General features: G+C 42.3%; 1 protein-coding gene across 1 annotated transcript; it reads left to right on the top strand.

The window, feature by feature from the left end:
• The first annotated feature begins 885 nt into the window (after positions 1–885).
• On the top strand, positions 886–18768 carry lrrc9 (leucine rich repeat containing 9). Its single transcript, XM_071911010.2, has 32 exons — positions 886–942; positions 1457–1675; positions 1925–2065; positions 2514–2577; positions 2676–2746; positions 3987–4169; positions 4307–4462; positions 4567–4775; positions 4904–5035; positions 5149–5328; positions 5561–5678; positions 6045–6180; positions 6284–6401; positions 6513–6633; positions 7968–8123; positions 8231–8350; positions 8972–9163; positions 9303–9428; positions 9876–10016; positions 11049–11226; positions 11396–11616; positions 11751–11873; positions 11984–12114; positions 12289–12397; positions 12491–12630; positions 13213–13349; positions 13827–14044; positions 14881–14949; positions 15998–16123; positions 17987–18173; positions 18457–18613; positions 18729–18768. Exons 1-32 carry the CDS (start codon positions 886–888, stop codon positions 18766–18768), a joined length of 4476 nt encoding a protein of 1491 aa, XP_071767111.2.
• The last annotated feature ends 1258 nt before the right edge of the window (positions 18769–20026 follow it).

Below are 20026 nucleotides of genomic sequence, written 5' to 3'. Positions count from 1 at the left end.
TTTCATCTGCGGCGTGCAAAACAAGCTGAGTATCGGACAGTGACAGTGTCGTACACTGTCATCAAGCGATATGACGCTTTGTGATGTGAAACATGTATTCGCACAAATCAATTAAATTGGAGGCATGGCCCAAGAGTAATAGCACTAATAAACCTCATGCAAATTGCAGGTTTGGTGAATGAGAATGGAAAATGGTGGAAACTGGTATTTTATGTGTAATGTTTGATAATCGAGTGTCTAAAAAAATTAACAATATATTTAAGAAAGGTTTAGTGTTCTTGCGGAGATTTGGCTTGCAGCGTGGCGCCCTCGTGTGGTAGCTCAAAGTATCAGGATTAAAAAGTTTCAACATGGCTCCCTAGCAACCAGACGCTCGTGCCTAGAAACGGACTGATGCCAAACATTGCTGAGCTGATCTGGGACAGACTTCGAGCAGATGTTCGCAGTTGTTATGGCCTCCGTCCTGGAAAAAATAGTTAACTTTGTTTACCATGCAAGGTTGGGTTTAAGATTTCAATTTATTTAAATATTACACAACAACACATGTTAAGTAATTTAGAATAACTAACATAAGCTAACACAGCTATCTGCACAAAGTAGTTAGTGGGTAACAGAACCTTAACAGCTAGCTAAGTTAGCATCATTGTACTCATTAACTCTGTGTTTGCAAACCTAATTTATTAGCTTACAGATAACTTCAACTTTTTTTCGATGTTAGCTTTCCGCAAGCTATAATGTTTTCATGTATGAATTAACATAGGTTAGTAATGTAGGTTTGCTGTCCAAAATATATGAGTTACCTCTAATACAACTGTTTGTTGTTAGCCCTTGGTGTAAAGTTAACGTTACTCACCTCAGTTGCTGTCCATTTCAGGACAGAAAGTTATGATACAGAGTGAAAAGCAAAAGCTCCGTGGTGACGAGGAGGTCGTCAAAGAACTGGTGAGTTTGAAATTCAGACTCATTACTCATGAAGAAGTACAGTATGCTTTGTTAATAGTCAATACTGCGCCATATTGTACGATTGATATGCGATAATATTTGGTTTGTTTAATTTGACTGCAGTGTAAATCTTAAACAATAGCCTCAGAGCAATAAAAAAAAAAACAACTAATCATTAGGTTACTAAACCAAATGAAAGGCCTTCCAGACTAAAGGACTCTTTCAAAGACTATTTCAAGACCGTCATTTGATTAAAAAATATACAAGTGGTTTTTCATTTACAGCCTTGCAATACAGCCTAAATGAAAACACTGACAAGGCATGGCAACATATGTCATACAGTATTATGAGGGCATGTATTAAATATACAGTGTACTATGTCATATTTATTTTCTATACTACATCCACCCCTCTTCTGTGCACAGCTATTCCATTGCAGGTGGTGATTTTTCCTTCCAAAGTATGATTAATTACAAAAAATGTCATCTTGGAACATTATTATTTTCCCCAACAGTGCATGGCCAATGGAGTGTCCTATGAAAAAATAGCACAAGATGGGAGCAGCGTCAGCTCCCTGGAGGTCTTCTTCTCAGGTTATCCCCGCATGGTCGGGCTTTCCTTCTTCCCCAGGCTCTGCCAGCTCACTGTAGTAGGCCAGAACATAAGCCACATTCAAGGCCTTGACTGCTGCCCTCTGCTCCAGGAGCTCTGGCTGGTCGAATGCCAACTGACAGTGAGTTTGCCACGCTGATGATAACTATAATAAGAATAACTGGTTCCATTGATTACAATAATTACCAATTCTTAGATTCATTAGGGTTCATTATAGCTGATTTTGCGATTTCAACTTTGTTTTATTGCACAGGTTCTTAAACCTTTTCAGACCGTAACCACAATTTTGGGTCACAACCCACAGTTTAAGAAAAACTGTATTAGTGAACCCTAGACACATCTAATTTGCTCTGCCTTCTCTATATTGCAGGGAATATCTGGACTACAGAATTGCCTTCAACTACAGAAACTCTACCTATATGATAATCAAATCAGTGAAATAGAGAATTTGGAGTTGATTATCAACCTACAAGTGCTGTGGCTCAACAACAACTGCATAACTCACATAGAGGTTTGGATTCCGAATTGTTTCCCCCTCCCTCAACAACTACAGTTGAAGGGCGAAAAATAACATGTCTATCTATCTATCTATCTATCTATCTAGCTATCTATCTATCTAGCTGTCTGTCTGTCTATCTATCTATCTATCTATCTATCTATCTATCTATCTATCTAGCTATCTATCTATCTAGCTGTCTGTCTGTCTGTCTGTCTATCTATCTATCTATCTAGCTATCTGTATCTATCTATCTATCTATCTATCTCTCTGTCTGTCTGTCTGTCTGTCTATCTGTTTTTATGTTTATCATACTGTACACTAGCCTATGTATTTTATTTTTTAATGTGTGAGATTGATTTTGCTCGCCAAGAACTACTACAGTGTTATTACTGAGTGTGTTTTGTCAAAGTAGCATGCTCCCATTTTTTATCAGATGTCTCGTTTGTGTTTTTTCCTAAAGGGGTTGAATACTCTTCAAAAACTGAAAGAACTAAACCTTGCTGACAACAATATTGAGAAGATTGGTACGTTTAGGAACTGTCTACTTTTTTTCTGCCAAGTTAGATTGTCATTGAGCTGTTCTGAAAAAAAATAATTGAATAATTTGTCAACTCCTTCCAAGGTCATAGCCTTGATCCTAATGTCAACCTTCAAAACCTTAATCTGTCTGGGAACAAGATCAGCTCCTTTAAGGTAAGACAGAAAAAAACGCTTTCCACATTCCTTCTTTAAAAATTGTTCTTGTTTATTATATTAAAAAAAAAAGAGTCTTATTAAAATCCTTGGTCTTAAAAGAGAGTATTCTTGTGAAATGCCAGGGTCTTGACCAGTTCAGATTTTTAATTCATTTCTACAGTACGCTGGGTCCACTGCTCTGTGACAAAGCCTTCACTGAAGTATAAAGCGACATCATTTCTTTTTTTTTTTATTCCAGATTGAGTGATATGCACTCATGATTGCATCTGTTTAAAAAATGAATCACTCTGATCTGTATGGAATCTTAAAAAGACTATGTTGGTGTTTTTGATATGTGGGTTTCATTTACATTTTTTTATGTTTTAGACATATAGCTGACGCTCTTATCCTGAGCAGCTTATAGTGAGTCACTGTCTTGGTCAAGGACACTAGAGGTTTTGTGAGTCTTGCCTTGATGGGAGTTAATACCTCAGATCATATTCATCTTCCTGCAATCCACCTTTTTGTCCCAAAGCCTTTGCTTTAAAGAATCCAATTATAGTCATTCAATGCATTCAGTGCCTAGTATATTGCTACAACTGTGGATTCAAAGATGTGCTGCTTTTAAGTGTTTTTCAATTCGTCAAAATCTCTGCTCTCTCTTTGTCATTATGATGTGACAATTCTTCTTTAGCTGCCGAGTATGGAAAAAAAAGAAGAAAGGAAAAGACAATTTCCAGAAGGAGTGTTTGACTTATTGAGCCATGTAAATGGCATGTGTCCAATTTGTATGCTTCCTTTGCAGTGTGCAATCAACAAGTCTGGGATTGCGGGCAGTTCGTTGAACACAATGCACCAATTTGAGTTTTCTTTTCATCCGTTTTGCCCACAGAAGTTGCCATCGTAAAACTCCCCATCATGCATCTATGCTGCGTCTATTCATCTATCTATCCTACATTTAACTATTAGTAATCCAGCAGTTATTGCAGGATTGATTCGGCATATTGTAACACAAAACTCATGTCTGTCAAGTGGTTGCCAGATCATTCTTCTGCCTTCTGACAGCCTAAGAGAGAAAAAATATTCCAAACAATTTTCTCTTGGAGGCAGTGCAATAAAATTCTGACTTCTATATAGGTTCTTATACAGTCAAACATAAATGTAAAGGCTTGATTCATTCTTGAGGAGCAGTAGTGCTTAGAGATGAAATAACCCCTGCCAACAAACTAGCCTGTCTCCTCTGTGGTTGTTGTAATAGGAGCTGACCCTCCTGGCCCATTTACCCCACCTGAGAGAGCTGGGACTGAAGGACCCCCAGTCAACCCCAAACCCAGTGTGTCTGCTGTGTAACTACGCCACACACGTCCTTTACCACATGCCAGGCCTCCAGCGACTCGATACCTATGACGTCTCAAGCAAGCAAGTGAAGGAAGCAGCTGAGGTATTGAGAAGACCAGTAGGGTCTAGAGTAGAGAATACAGTTCTTCTGGCCCTTAATGTTGACTATTCCGTTCCATCCTATCTATACAGTATGTTTGGTCTGCTAGATTTTTAGCATACTCTGCTTTCCCCTCCCAGTCCACAGTAATGAAGAAAATGATGTACTACAACATGCGTGTCCGCACTGCTCAGAGGAACCTGGCAGAGACCCAGGCCAGTCTGATGGAGCAGAAGAAGACTCTGCTGCAGTTACCTGAGGAGTGCATCAGGACACTCAATTATGCCCTCAAAAATGTATGTACAATCCTGGAAATATGTGCAGATTAGTTATTTAGGTGTCATCTTCAGCTGCAGCGTTGTTTACAGTTGACATACATTTTATTTGTGCCCGCTCCCAGCTGGAGTGTGAGCTCTCAGAGGTGCAGGCCAGTTGCAGGACGTCCGCCCGCACGTGTGAGGATGGAGCGTCCCCGCTGATGAAAGGTTCAGCGGACAGCGGTGACATATCCGCTGACATCAGCCGTGATCCCTCCTTAGAGCACAAAATGCTCAGCAAGATGGAAGCGCTGAGGGAGAGGCTGAGAGTGTGGAGCAGGAGACTGGAGGAGTGAGTTTGTGTATTTGGAGAAGATACAGAGAGAATTTAGCAAGTCTTTTTGGAATTTAATCTCATACCTTTCTGTACACACAAGCTTCTGAGCAGTAAAGCATACTCTATGCTCTCTCTTTCTTCAGGATTGAGGCGTGGTATGAGCAGGAATTGGCCCATGCCACAAACAGGAAGGAGTATATGGTCCACTTTCTGTTAATGGAGCTGGAAACTGTTGGAAATATTCGTTTTGAAGAGGGCTGTTCCACAGACCCCTGGTATTTATTGTGGCATTATTAATTATAACTAAAAACACCATGGAACTTGAGATTAGAGATGTGAAATCAAATGCAGAATTCACTCTATAGTTTTTTTGTTATGTGCCCAACAGGTTTATTCCCTGTTACGACCTCCTGCTGTCCCGTTTCTCTGCCACGGACTACAAGGTTCACGGCATCACTGGCATCAAGATCAATCGTATTATCCGCATCCACAACCGTGCTTTGAGGCTTCGCTTTGAGGACAAACTTCATACCCTGTTAGCCAGTGAAGAGTCTGCTGTGTTTTCACAGTGAGTGAAACTGGACTGTAATAAAAAAAAAAACAGAGTTATTTATCAGTGGGTTAACAGACATTTTAAGCTGTGTATTATCATCGGCACTATAGCAATACGGTTAAATGTTATGTCTTCAGTATGACCAACTGGGAGCATGTTATTACAAGACAAAATGGTACCCAAAATGAAACCTTGTGGTAATAGCTACAAGACATCTGTTTGAATTTAATCTAAACTTTGCCAGCAGGAATTACAAGCGCTGGCTGGAGTACTTGTTCTACGTATCTGACCCTGAAAGAACCAGTGAGAGGAACGAAACCTTGTACGTTCCAGAGGAAGGCTTCAAAACAGCAGAAAAGTATAAGGTACGTATATTACTACAACAGCTCCAAGTTTTTTTTCCCCACAGCGTTTTTATGCTACTGCACTGTGAGCATCATGAGGAAAATTCAGGGCAGTCAGTCACATGTGAGACTCCTCTATACCTGTGAACTTTTACATTTTATTACAATGAACAGCATTTGAGAAAATAATTTTCTACAAATCATGTCTGTTGTTTATTGAGCAGAATCTAATTAATAAAAGAAGGAAGTAAACTCCCTCAAACCTTCCTCTCGTATTCAGAAAGAACTACAGGTCATCGCTGTAGGACTAAACAGAATCTATACTTGATTTTGTTTTCACATGAGCTCCAAATTATGCAGATTTTTACCATGTTGTCTTTGTACCAGGCCTTGGGAAGAGAGAGTGCTGTACCCTTATCCAACAGCCTGAGTGTGACTGAACAGCCCAGGATTGAGTACACATTGCGTCAGGCCAGCCAAGGCAACTCCAAGCAAAGTGCGGACAGAATCCCCTTCAGACACGGTCTGTGAGTTCTGCTCATCGCATCCTTATATTCCTCTCTTGTGACTATTTGTGCTGTGTTCTTTTGTTGAATAACTGAACTGGTATTTATTTTTGCTTGTAGGTCAGATCATTGTTTCCAAAGTGTTTCTGGGCCATAGCCTCCCCGTCCGACAAGGAGAGCCAGTGGACAGCAGCAACTATCCCAAAGCCCAGTCTGTGTATCGCAGTGTGAACACTAAGTGCAGAACTATGACGAGCGAAGGTATATGTCAAAAGATATGAATAGGAACCGTTTTTCACTAAACATTGCACAGTGTCATTGCACTTCTGTGTGTTTTTCATTCAGAGAGACCCAACTCCTCCAAAACACACAGTGGTCCCGAGTGCAGTCCCAGACGGAGACAGTGGTTTGTGTTTGACGATGAGCTGGTCTTGCCTGAGTACATCATTGACTTTGAGTACATCGCCAAGGTAATGAATTCAAAGGTTAAAGTGCTCAAAAATCTTCCTCAATGCTTGCAAATTCTTGTCATATTTTAGCTCAGTTTTTCCCCACACAAATGATCTGTTCAATTTCTTCAGTGACCTTTGTTCTTCATCCTCAGATGCTATTGCTCCACTAAAAACCAGATCCATATCTATCAGTATATAACCTTGGATAAATCAAAGCATATGTTGTCTAAAAAGAGATTGTAGAAGAGCTGAATGTGGAAAATTACTAAGATCCTGGTCCATTACCAACATATGAAGAACTTAGTACTATCCTAATATCAAAAAATTAAAGATGCAAGAGCAAATTATTTCTCTGAGCTAATCTCTACCAATCAGTATAATCCCAGGATCTTGCTTAGTACTACTGATCGCCTTGTTATCCCTGCTTCCCCTGGTGTCTCTCAAATGCTGACTGTGAAAAGTTTTGTAACTTTCTTTTAAGATAAGATTGAGGACATCAGGTCTGGGATTTCCCGCCCCATTTTCTTTACTGATGTATCCTGTCTTCATCTAGATACTCTGAGTCAGTTTAGGTTAATCTCTCTTAAGGAATTTATAGACACTATTTCACTCATGGGACCGCCTTCCAGCCCCTCCTGGACAGCAGCTGTCTGTCCTCTGGCTCTGGTTGTATGTGTCCCTGAATGCTTTAACACTGCTTGTGTTCAGCCTCCCCAGTATTGATCCTTCTGCTATTGCTTCTGCTATTTCGAAATTACCTTTCATCTTTAAAGTAGTGGAAAAGGTTGTATCAAGACACTGCTGGAAGTTTTGGAAAGTAATTTCGTACTTGAAAAACTCAGTCTGGTTTCCGGCAGCAGCACAGCACTGAAACTGCCCTTGTCAAGGTTGTAAATAATATCCTGATATCCTTGTGTTAATGCTGCCTGACTTTAGTGCTGCATTTGATCCTGTAGACCATGCTATTCTCACTGATAGATTGAGGAAGTGCATTTGTATTTCAGGGTCCGCCGTTTTTTTTTTTAATAATCTTTGGCTTTTACTCATTTTTATCATTTTTGCCTTGTCTGTTATTTTACTTATTCAATTTGTTTTAAAAACTATTTATTTTGCTTTATTGCTGTTTTACCTCATTGTTCTTCCTGTTTTATTATCTGTCATTTGTTCAGTCTTTTATTTCTCTTGATTGTGAAGCACTTTGTAACTTTGTTTTAGAAAGTGCTCTATAAATAAAGATTATTATTATTATTATATTATTATTATTATAAACGCCCAAACAATACACATGCTTTTTGGCTTTTCAACAGACAAAAATACTACTTTAAACCTTTTGATATGTGCTGTGTTATTAGGACCAAGGCACAGATGAACCTCCTCCTAATGATATCAGCCTGGACAAGGAGGTCCTCAACATGGAGCCCATGCTGAATCCACGGCCCAAGATGTTGAGCCTGGATGAGAAAACTCTGCTTAATGTGGCCAGAGCCAACGTACTCAGTCAGATCACTGTAAGGATTTGGGCCTTTAAACTGAGAGTCTGATTTTGAAGCTATATCATGCACTCACAATGCATTTAGCACTTCCCTGAGTTATCGCTGATGTGTTGAACCTCCAGGTGCTGAACCTCCATGGCAACAGTCTGAACAAGCTAAAGGAGATTTCCTGCCTGACGGCTCTGCGGCATCTTACCATCAGCTTCAATGAGTTCACACGCCTGGATGACATCTCACACATGGTGAGAGTGAGAGAAGATAATGAAATGACTGTGCTGAAACTACATACTGTGTTTAAAGTCACAAGGGAATGGCATTTCGATGGTGTCTTGCTTCTGTAATGCAACATATTACCGGTTGAAACAAGATGCTGGGATGGGAAAGGAGGGACTGTTCAAGATTAGGCAGTTTGGAGAAACGCAGTGTAACTTGGTGTAACTGGTGAAGCAATCCACTGTGAAAAGTTTTGTGCATAATCCTGAGCTGTCACAAATTCCAGATTTGTCCAAATGAATAAATTACAGTTAGTGGGACGCAAATATGGTGTACTATGTTGTACACTGTACCATGTTGCCACTCTTGTGACTTTGAAAGTTGTGAAGTTGCAGGTTTTATATGATGAGAGTGGCTGAGGGGGATTGTTTAAAAATCTGACAGTATTGTTGTTGTTGTATATGTACTGGTACACAATGAAGTAACCACTAAAAATATGTTTACCAACATTTTTTTTTTCAGTTTTTTGGCATTGTTAAATAGATGTACATTGTTATGTGGAGAATTTCCGAACAAGGGGAAAACGTTTTTTTTTTATTTCACTGTGACATCACTGTTAACATGCATTTCCTGTGTTGTTGAAATTCCAGCCCAACCTCGAGTTTGTGGATGCTAGCTTTAACCACCTAGTGACCCTAGACGGGCTGAGGGGGCTGGGACGGCTGAAACAGCTGGACTTGCGTTGGAACAAGCTGACCAAAGCAAGGGAGGAGACGGCTGTGCTGAGAAAACACACGCCTGCCCTGCTGAAGCTGGACACCCGACACAACCCCTGGCACCGGGTACGTGCTGTGAGCGAAAATGAATCAAATCTATAAATATGATCAGGTTTAGGTTCACAGTATTATCAATGACCTGAAATGAATGACACTGCATAAGACACAGTGGGTTGATACAGTGAAGCTGCTCTTCTTCTTCCAGCCGGAGTCAGTCAGGATGACGATACTGGGCCGTCTCATGACCCTCACACACCTGGATGATGTGCTGGTAGCAGAGGAGGAGGCTGCTGCTGCTGTTCAGATGGCTGCTGGGTCCAAAATTAACCAGGTTAGGAAATACACAGGTCACTTTGCAGCATGTGTGGATGGTTATATCTGTGGACAACAATTGTGAATATGAATTTCAATTAATACGAGCACAAGTATAGAGAAAATATGATATCCCACTTTTTCATATTTCATATTCCTGTAGAATTTCCTGTAGGTGTTGGGGGTAATTTTGGTTTTGTGACCCAGGTTTACTCCTGGTCCCATTTCAGGTTCAGTTCCAGGTGTTCAATTCCAATTGTTATTTTCTTGGGGCGGGCTGAGCAACTAGGCCAAATGATGAATTTCTCTTATATGTGTATTTTTCTAACTGTGGGGAAAATTTTAAGTTGTAAAGGAGACAGCGTATATTTTTGATTGATTAGTAACATGCTCCAGTGAAGGACGCAGTAGGTGACAATCTGGTACGGCTGTAATTCAGTCAGACCTGTTGACACTCTGGTTGCAGGCGTCTCTTCTGGCTCACTCCCGCACCAACAGTGAACGACCCCGCAGCCTCAGCCTGCTTTCAGCAGCCCAGCTCCTGTGTCAACTCAGTCCAGCACCCTGGGGCCTCAACAGAGAGCTGGAACCAGGCTGGACTGCAAAGGTGAGCTTGGTCCACAGCTAACTTTCACTGTACAAGCAATGCGGGCATGTTGGTTTCTCTGTGAAGGAGTGATTACAAAGGTACATCTGCCTACTTATTAAAGATCTAATTTGTAAGTTTTTAGGAAAATGCTACCTCCAGGGGATGACAGGTACATGATACTGATAATATGGCAATTTATGGACTCCACTTTTTCTACAGAATTTATTTTTCAAAACTCTCAAAATTCTCACATTTTGTGTGTCTGTGTGGCTTGCTTAGAATTTCCTTAATTTGAATAAAATGAAAGATTTTATGGATTCGGATCTGTTCCGAGCACTGATGATGAAAATCGGTCATGATGCCAAATTGTGGCTGTAATCAGCATAAAAGTCATGTCCACAGTAAATTTTCCATTGTTCATAAGTGTTTTCAGTGACTATAATTTGGAGTCGACAAGTGTTGATTGGAGAGTTTGTCCACTCATAGAAGTTGATATGGCTCTGGGGTGGGTGTTCAAAACGATCAAGTGTTAAATTAACTCTGATGAAACTGATGGGTGTGGACTTATATTACAATAACACTGGCATAGTGTTGATTTTTAACAATGACAATTTTGCTGTGTACCTGCAACATGATTTGTTGACTGGTTAAAACACTTTTTCCCCTAAGAAAAAAAACCTTCTGTAAAGCCCCCTGTAATTTGGATATTGTCAATGCTGCGATTTCATTATTTTTACAGAAACAACTTAGCTGTGTGACTGTGATTAGCTGTGCACCTCTGGGAGAGATTTACTAGCACAAAGCAGCCGTTTGATGTCCGGCTGAGACACCAGCAAGGTTCACCAGCAGCTGCTTTTGGAAGTAAACTATATAAACTATAGCAAGACAAAGCAGCCTTCTATGATTACAGGCTTTCCACAGTGGTGCTTCATTTATTTAGCCCTGTTGAATTATCATTTTAGAGATACTTCAATGCATAAAATCTTACAAACTGCGTCTTTAATATTGTATACATTTTGAATTCAGTTGCGACCTCTGACTTTGGAGCAGATCACAGCCCTGAACCTGGACAGCCAGAGGATTTCCAAGCTGACCAACCTGGACAAGCTGGTCAACCTGCGCTGGGCCTCCTTCAATGACAATGACATCTCTAAAGTGGAGGGACTTGACAACTGCCTGCACCTGGAGGAGCTTTCCCTCAACAACAACTGCATCAGCACACTGGACGGTCAGTCACACTCTCAATTTGAGCATGAAAGTGGAGACATTACAGAACGACATTACAGAGAGAAAGGGCAACAATTCAACACCGATGTTATTCAGAACCCTGTTGGTTGACAGTAGAATCACCTGTAAAATAGATAGATAGTGATTTTTTCTCTCTGTGTTTCCCATAGGACTGTCAAAACTGCATTGTCTGAACAGGCTGAGGGTGAATGGGAACCAGCTGTCCTGTCTGGATGCCTCCGTCCTGGACCAGCTGCCCAACCTGCACTTTCTGTCAGTGGAGAACAACTATATCAGATCCATGCATGGGATCCAGAGGGCTCGCTCCCTCCTTGAGCTCTACATCGGCGGCAACCACATTTCTACCACACGAGACATCTACTATCTGAAGGTGAGCATCTGATGAAAAAAAAAAAAAAAAAGCACACATTCTGACCTTGAAGATAAAAGAGGACCGTAGGTTTTTCAATTTACTTGCTTTTTTTATAGTATTGTCTGAGAAGATATACCTTTCCTTTTCTACAGGGACTGACAAACCTCATCATTCTGGATCTTTATGGGAATCCTTTAGTGGAGAAACTGGAAAACTATCGGATATACGTGGTGTTCCAACTGCCCTCCCTAAAAGCACTGGATGGGATTGCGGTGGTATGCGTCAATAACCACAACCAATCTAACTGATCAAATGTTGTAGTGGTGGTAATATAATGAGTCTTTATCCCACAGTTAATGTTGAAAGACCTGGTTGTTTTCTGTAGGAAGTGACTGAGTGTGAGAATGCAAAGGATGTGTTTGGGGGACGACTCACCCCTGACATGGTGGCAGAGAAGCTGGGCCATTCAAACTACTCGGACATTACCAACCTCACCCTGCAGTCCTGCTCTATTAGGTAATGACCTGGCTCAGTAGACATCTAAACATGACACACAGGCAAGAGCGGAAATGAACGTGATTGTAATTTTTCATTATGCTGAAAAGTATCTACTAATAACAGTGAGCTACGGGTGCCTCACTCAAATTGAGAGACAAGGCTAGTAAAACAGAGCGGTTTCCTCTTCCACAGGATGGTGGACCTGGCTCCAGCAGACCTGTTCCACAACCTGCGCAGCGTCAACTTTGAGCACAACAATCTCACCTCCTTCTCGGGCCTCATCTACCTGCCCAACATCAAGGTAATTAGACTAAATGTCACAACTCAGCAGGCTGGCTTGAAATGAGGGATTGGGCCTTGGACAAATAAATTATTTCCATTCTCTTCCTTGCAGGCTCTGTGTCTGAATCATAACCACATCGAGTCCATCCTGCCCAGGCAGAAAGCCCAGGCCCACCTGACTAACAGACAGATACTTTACCACAAAGTCAACTCCAGTGGCTATGGCCAGCAGAGCTCATCCAAAGGCAACAGGTACAGACACAGTTCTCACTCGGATGTGACAAAGAGGCTTTCCAGAAAAAACTGAGACCTGCCAGTTTATTTCTACGTTTCACATTGTTGCAGCTGAGTGTGGAGTATGGACTTTGAATTGAATTTGCAGACTGCAACCATTAGGGGGCAGCACTGACCAGCACATATTTTACTTGCTGGAGTGCTGGAGGGCGCGAGGTCAGTTTCATAGCAGCAGCAGCAGTACTATTTTCCATTTCTCTTCACAAAATAGAAAATTTCAATGGAGGCAATATTCCAAATTTCTGAAGAATTTATCCCTAAAATAAATTGAAGATTGAAATTTTCTGTATTTTTGGTGTATATTGTAAAAATTTATTTTACAATTGCATTTTCCTATTGTAGAAAGCAATAGATAAAGTGGATGTCATAAGCATTGCACCGACTGCCAAGCTTTTGTTTGCCCTGACTGTGATTGCCTTGAGTTGGTCTGCACCTGTGAGGCCCGACCAGTTAAATGAGGCAGCGGGGGGAGAAAGAGCTGCTCGTTTAACCACAGAGGCAGCAAACCGTCAGAGCTCCCATTCTGTGACTGTGTTTAAGGGAAGCTGGAACCACGGACAGCCTGGAGCCACTGATGGGCAGCCTGGAGGTGCTGCATTTGAGTCACAATGGCATCTCCAATATGGCCAATCTGCAGCTCAGCAGGCTCACCAATCTTAAAGCACTCTTCCTTCAAGGTACGTGCGGGCGATGTACCACCCCTCCCTTACAAAGCCTGTGAAAAGCGCCGTGTATAGAGCCTGTGAAAAGGCAAGCACAGAGAGCAAAGTCTCCCTCAGACCTTAGGCCAGGTGGGAGATGAGGCTTGAAGAAAAGAAAGACCGACTTTCTTTTCAACTGCGTTTGATGGCTTTTGATTGTGTTTTGCTTTATCGGGGTGATTTGTCCCACAAAGCTGACCTTACTTGTCTGGTCTTGCTTTTTGCTTAGAAACCTTTCAAATATGTCTCATCATTTTGGTGCTCTTTACACAAGGAGTAAATAACACATATTTTTATATTACCTTAAAATGCTGACATTTTCACACTGTTTGGGGAATGTCATTTTACTTTTCCATTTCTTTTTTAGAAAAAAATAGACTCCAGATATTTAGTTCACATTATTCCACCTCAATCTGGCACTTTCTTATTTTTTGAGATTTGCCCTTTCTTCAGGTAATGAGATCAGCCAGGTGGAGGGCTTGGAGGGCCTTTACCGGCTCAGAGAGCTGGTGCTAGACAGGAACCGGATCAAGGTCCTGACGGAGAACTCCTTTATAGCCCAGAATGTCCTGCTAGAGCTGCACCTAGCGGAGAACCGCATCCGGGAGCTCAACCATCTGGAGCCCCTGACTGAGCTCCGCAAGCTGTTCCTCAGCATGAACAAGCTACAGGTACTCCAGCCTGGATCTGTGCCTGTGTATTGAGGTTTTCATTAATGAGAGGAATTCACTTACACCATGCTGATTTCCTGAGGAGACTACCAAGGTCACAGTTGGCTTTTGTATAGCTTTTGATTTACCGCTGACTTTTTACTGTTTGATTCATATGCAAAATGTGTCGGATGTTTGAGAATGTATTTTATTCAACCTACAGCGGTATTACTTTCCTCTGCGTTTGCAAACTAAGACATGAAACATAGTAATCATGAGTCGTTACCACCCCACTGTGGCATGCATGGGGTAGTATTAAGGAGAATCAACTTTGATTGAAGGTCAGGGCTTTATGTGTGAAGAGAGAGGGGAACAATCAAGGCAACGTGTAATCAGCTTCTCAGTCTACATCTCCTTCTCACCCCGGGCGAGTGATTTGCACTTTTGTTTCCAGTAGCTTCTTTCTTAATGTTTTCATGCATTCAATTAAGGCATAACATACAGCAATCATCCCCAACACACCAGTCGTCGCAGTGAGGGGCTTCTTTGAATCACGGCCAAGTCCAGTCATAAACCTGGGGATGAGAGAGACACCCTCATGTCCCTTCGCGTGCCCAAACTCTCTCATGAGATTAACGAGAGCTCACACGTGTAATCTCCCCCATCAGCTGCTTCTATCCTCACTACACCAAAATTATGGAAAGGTTCAGCCTTAATGCATATGTCTCCGTGATCAACACACAGCAGTTCACCACCAGTGGGAGAGAAAAGTTGTTTTTTTTTAAAAAAAGGGTAGGCAGGGAATGAAAAAGAACTGGGGCACTATTATTTAATCTCTGTTCCTCTACTTTCCGTAGGACATTGCAGAGCTTGAGAAACTAGAAGTGCTTCCCTCACTGACTGAACTATCTGTTGTTGGCAATCCTGTGAGTATTACCAATGTTTGTTTACCTCAAAGTACACAATGAGGCCTTGTGAACTGATATAGATTATTTTCCATGACTACCTGTAGGTACTCTTAGGTAGCTAATGAAACCGTGGGTATTTTCCATGAATATGTCACATGGTGGCTCCTTTTGTAAAGATTTTGCTATTATGAGCTCTGTTCATTGAATTGACTCCACTAGCTGTTGGTGGAAGTCACAGGGTTCTTTGAATTCTTTTCACTAAAGCATGCTAACAGGCTCACTTTCTCACTTACACAAACCAAAACACTAACCCAGTGCAACTCTGTGGTTCTAAATTAAGCGATTACATGATGGGCCGTCTGCTGTGCCTCAAACTGGCCGGCATCAGAGACAAATCCGTTGACCAAATGGCAGGGCACGATTGGCCCGGGTACAGCACCCATCTGGAGCTCATGGATCAGGCCTGTTCAGAGCCCGCAGCCCAGGGCCTCCCTGTCATCCGTGGGGCCATGCTCAGCTGTGGTAGCCTGTTTACCCGACAGCGCCCATCCCCCTTCTCTTCCCATAGGGGGCTTAATCCTGCCAGGGGGTAGAAGCCAACAGCCACCCTCGAGACAATACCTCCTGCTGTCGACCGCATGAGATCACTGCTGCACCCGTGTTCCCTAGCCAAATTCTGTCTCCTCCTCTCAGCTGCACATCCATTGGCACGCACTCCTCGCTCGATCACAGCAGTGTCCTGCAGGAACACGCAGTTCTGTGACTGGACAGGCTGGGTTTGCACCCCGGCCAGAGGGTGCCCTCAGCTGGGCAGGGAGAAGGGAACGGCCAGGGAGCTATCTGCAGCTATCAGCTGGGTCACCGGAATAGCTGTTGGGAACATGGTCTCCGGGGGTTGGGGGCCTCAGGGAGGTGCATGGGACCCACATAGCATCACACTCACACCAGATGTCTCAGGACGGACTTCATTCAGGCTCCGTACACGCTTTCGCTTGATGATAGTTGGGGTCAGTGTAAGTTATTTCCAGGTTGTTTCATTGGACAGGTGTTTGTTTTTTTCTCCCAGGTGGCCCGGCGTTCCCTCCACAGGCCAACAGTAGTGCTACGTCTCTCCAGGTTGCAGGTGCTGGATGGAGTGATGGTCACCCTGGAGGAGAGGACGAGGGCTGAACTCCTCTGTACAGAGGCACCAGTGAGAACTTACACATGCATGCACACACACTCAGAAACACACTCAGAAACATATACACACATACATACATATCAAAAATGTATGTTTTTATCCTCAGCCATATTGGAGAAAGTCATTCATGCTTTTATATCATCTCGTTTAGACTCCCTTTACACCTGCTTCAGTCAAAAGTCGATCTCTCATCTTCAGTTTGTATAGAACGTGAGCAACTACGATTTTAACTGCTGCTAAACGAAGAGACCATATCGATACCAATTCTACCATATTTACACTGGTTGCAGTCGGAGCTAGAATTGATTTTAAGATCTTGTTTTACAGCTCAGCAAGATCTGGCCCCTAGTTAGATTACAGACTTCTCAACCCCCGATGAACCAGAGTGCAGCCTGAGATCCTCTGGCAAGGCTGATGGTTCCTCGGTCTGCACTCAAGACCAAAGCTGACAGGGCGTTCGCCATCAGGGCAACTAGATTGTAAAACGACCTGCCTGAGGAACTCAGGCTTGCTACAGCCATAGCATCTTTTAAAACTATGCTTAAGACTCATTTTTATAGACTGGCTTTTATGTGATGATTTATATTGATTTGTTTTTTATTCTTTTTATTCATTTTTATCTTCTTTATTTCAGAGGTACTCTCTGTGTCTGTAATAATAATAATAATAATAATAGTAATAATTAGCTCCTCGATACTGGAAATACATTCATTAATGTAAACTTCATTTATGTACCAGATTTCACATACAGTTTCAGGAAAAACTAACTGCATTTAAAACCCTAACCTAAGAAAGAAAAAGAAAACATGGAAAATAGAAAAACAGTGAAAGCAGCAAACCCTTTATTTATTACATTTTACTACATTATGATATAATGCTAAGGAAAAAATAGATGTGCATTGACAGATTAAAAATACATGCAATATAGAACAGAGAGAGTTATGATACTGTATCATGTATTGTGTCGTGAGTTGTTACAGAAGTACTAGAGTCCTGCAGCGTTCTACAACAGTTTGCAAGAAAGGAAGCTCTTATCTCTATACTCTTATGTGACTGACCTAAAAATCAACAAAGGCCTTGTTTATGTAAAAGCCCATAATGGGCCTTGTGAAATGCAATCCAACTGGAAATCACACAGTGGACAGAGAGACAACATCCAAAGAGCAGCCACCAAAAAAGGAAAAAAAAAAATAAAAAAACATGGATCAAACTCTTTCAGTCAGTCTGACTGATTTGATGTCCACGTAACGAGAGAGCAGGGCAGTAATGCTCCTCCAGCTCTGAATTAAAAGCAGCCTAAGCCTGCTGGCTTCATCCTGCTGATTAGATGAAATGTGCCCGGCCGATAATGCACCAGTGGATTTACCCCCTATTAGCCAGGTCAACACGACCCCCTCTGCTTGTTAATAGTAGATGTGGGAACGACAGAGCAGAGATCCTGGGCTTTCTCATTAAAAACATAAACACACAACCTCCCCCACTGACCCCCATATCCCTGTCAGTTCAGCCATATGCCTAGGCCTGCTTCTGTTTTTTTGTTTTAATTTGAACAGTGTTATTGATGAGTAGTCATTACCATTCCCCTGTAAGATGCTTATATATCTGGAACAACAGCAATTTAATCATCCATACTCTTTCCCCGAGTGTGGGTGCAGTGGACACACAGTGATGACAATGGGAGCCATAGGAGGCAGGAGACATAGAAACCGTTACAGGGCAAGGATACACATATCAGTAGGCCAAAGACCTCGAGTGAGCAAGAGATGATTCTATCACATTATCTGAATATCTGCTCATCCTCTCCAGCTCGTTCCTGTCCTGCAGTATTAACTCTGCCTCCCTTCCCCTCCTTATGTGATATCTCTCACATAGCCATACTCCCAGTGCCCCGGGGCTTCTGTGCCTGCCATGGATTTAAGCCTACCTGGACTGCTACCCCTCATGTCTCGTAACACCCCTCTAAGAGGAATGGGTCTGAGTGGAGGACTGCAGAACTTCTTGATGCACGACATCCTGCCGTGTAACGCAGACGAGGCCCAACCTCATGACACATCCAAGTGTGAGTGTGACACTTCTACTTCCACAGCTCATGATGAGTTTCTTGATATATGATTGGGCATAACACCAAGCTGTAGAGAAGCACTGTATAGCCTATTTTGAAATGGGGAGAGGAAAGCTGACTTTTCAGTATTATGATATACCAGAAAACTGTCCAGAGAGTGCATGAGGTCAGTCTCTGCATGGGATTATTTAAGTTCTGTGATCCCTCCACTCAACATTTGACACTCTTATCCTGGTCCAGGCACTCTAATCCACACCACTGTGTTGATTCCCAATCTCAGACAAGAAGCACAAACACGGTAGCGCCGCCCGCAGTAGCCAAGCAGAGATCACCTTCAGGCACATGAGAAGAACAGGGAGCAGCCTGCCAACCACAGGTCTCCTCGCTGATGGAAACAGAGTCATCATCACTTACCCCAATCAGGAGCAAGACAGCAGGTCGGTAAAGCTCAAGAGATTTGGGTTTCTGTGATTACGTTTCTTTAAAATATTAGAGATCTGTGCAAAAGAAGATACAATACACTGTTTCCTCACACATGTTGTTCTATTGCAGATTCCCGAATGGTGCTGCTCCTAAACCCCCGCCCATGTAGCGGCCCTGGGAGGAAAGCCTTGGTACCAAGAAGTGGAGCACACTGATGCTCGTTGTTAATACAAACCAAAGGCGAACACATGTGCAATAGCCATGACTGTAGCTATCTAACTGCCTTACATTTTATTTTATCATAGAGTTTTTTTATGTACCGCCACCATGGTACATGTGGTGGTGCCTGTGTCTCTCAGTGTGTAGACACATTCTTGTGAACACCATAACTCAAGAATAATACATGATAGAAACGTCATGCTTCAACCACAGATTCCCCCTACAGAGTAGATGATCTGATTAGATTTTGTGCCTCGCTGCTTACATTTGCATATTAATGAGGAAAAATGGCGAGACATTAGGCAGCTCAAGTGCCTCTTGTTTTCTGACTTGAAGACAGAAGACTTGCTGTGGACTTTTTAAAAAATGTCTCAATGTACATGTTAATGAGTCATACATTGCTGCTTTGCTGAATTCTGGTTAAAACTGCTTTGGGACTAAAGAAAATCAGGCTACTTGAGGGGGCCATGCAGTACATCCCTTGTAAATGCGTGTATAATGACTGTGACTGCCATTTTCTATCCACATATGTGGATCACTAACCATGGTAATCTGAGGATGAGAGGTTTTGGTGTCATTTCCACTGCTATCGCATCCTTGCCCCTAAACAAGTGAAAAAAAAAAACACCCACAGATGCAAGGGCGTGTGAGGCTGGCATGCTGCGTCCATCGGGTCAAATGGATCCCCAACAAGTGGATAATCCAGCTTTAGCACACCTCTCTGTGGACAATAATCTGCAGTCACTCAGATAAAAATGTAATCTTGAATGAGGTCCAAATGGATTGCAGAGATTGTCAGTTTCATCATGTTAGCCTCTTTTCAAAAAGCCCACCACGATTTCCCCACTAATAGGCAAATCGCATGTGTAGTAACTGGAAATGAACCAGTCACCTACTCCTCTTGACTGTTTGGATGACGTTAGTTCTGCAGAATATGACATTATAATCCCCCTCTCTTCCTGTCAGTCTAACCTTGTAGTCATGTGGTTAACACAAACACCAGTCCGAGCCATACTGCGAGCCAAACTGCCTTAGCCTTTAATGTGAAAGAAATGGCCTACATTAGGGGATCTGAAACCTTTTCATCCCAGGACCTTCAAATTGATATTCAATAGGCTAGAGACCTCCATCTGAAAAGATTCTGACAATGAGACACCCATACCCATCCATCACCCTACAGGTGGGAATATTATTGTGGGGAGAGAGAA

This window comes from Centroberyx gerrardi, chromosome 17, assembly GCF_048128805.1.
Source record: "Centroberyx gerrardi isolate f3 chromosome 17, fCenGer3.hap1.cur.20231027, whole genome shotgun sequence".
Taxonomy (NCBI): Eukaryota; Metazoa; Chordata; class Actinopteri; order Beryciformes; family Berycidae; genus Centroberyx; species Centroberyx gerrardi.
The sequence above is the reverse complement of the archived record's forward strand: the minus strand, read 5'-3'. Positions and strand labels throughout refer to the sequence as shown.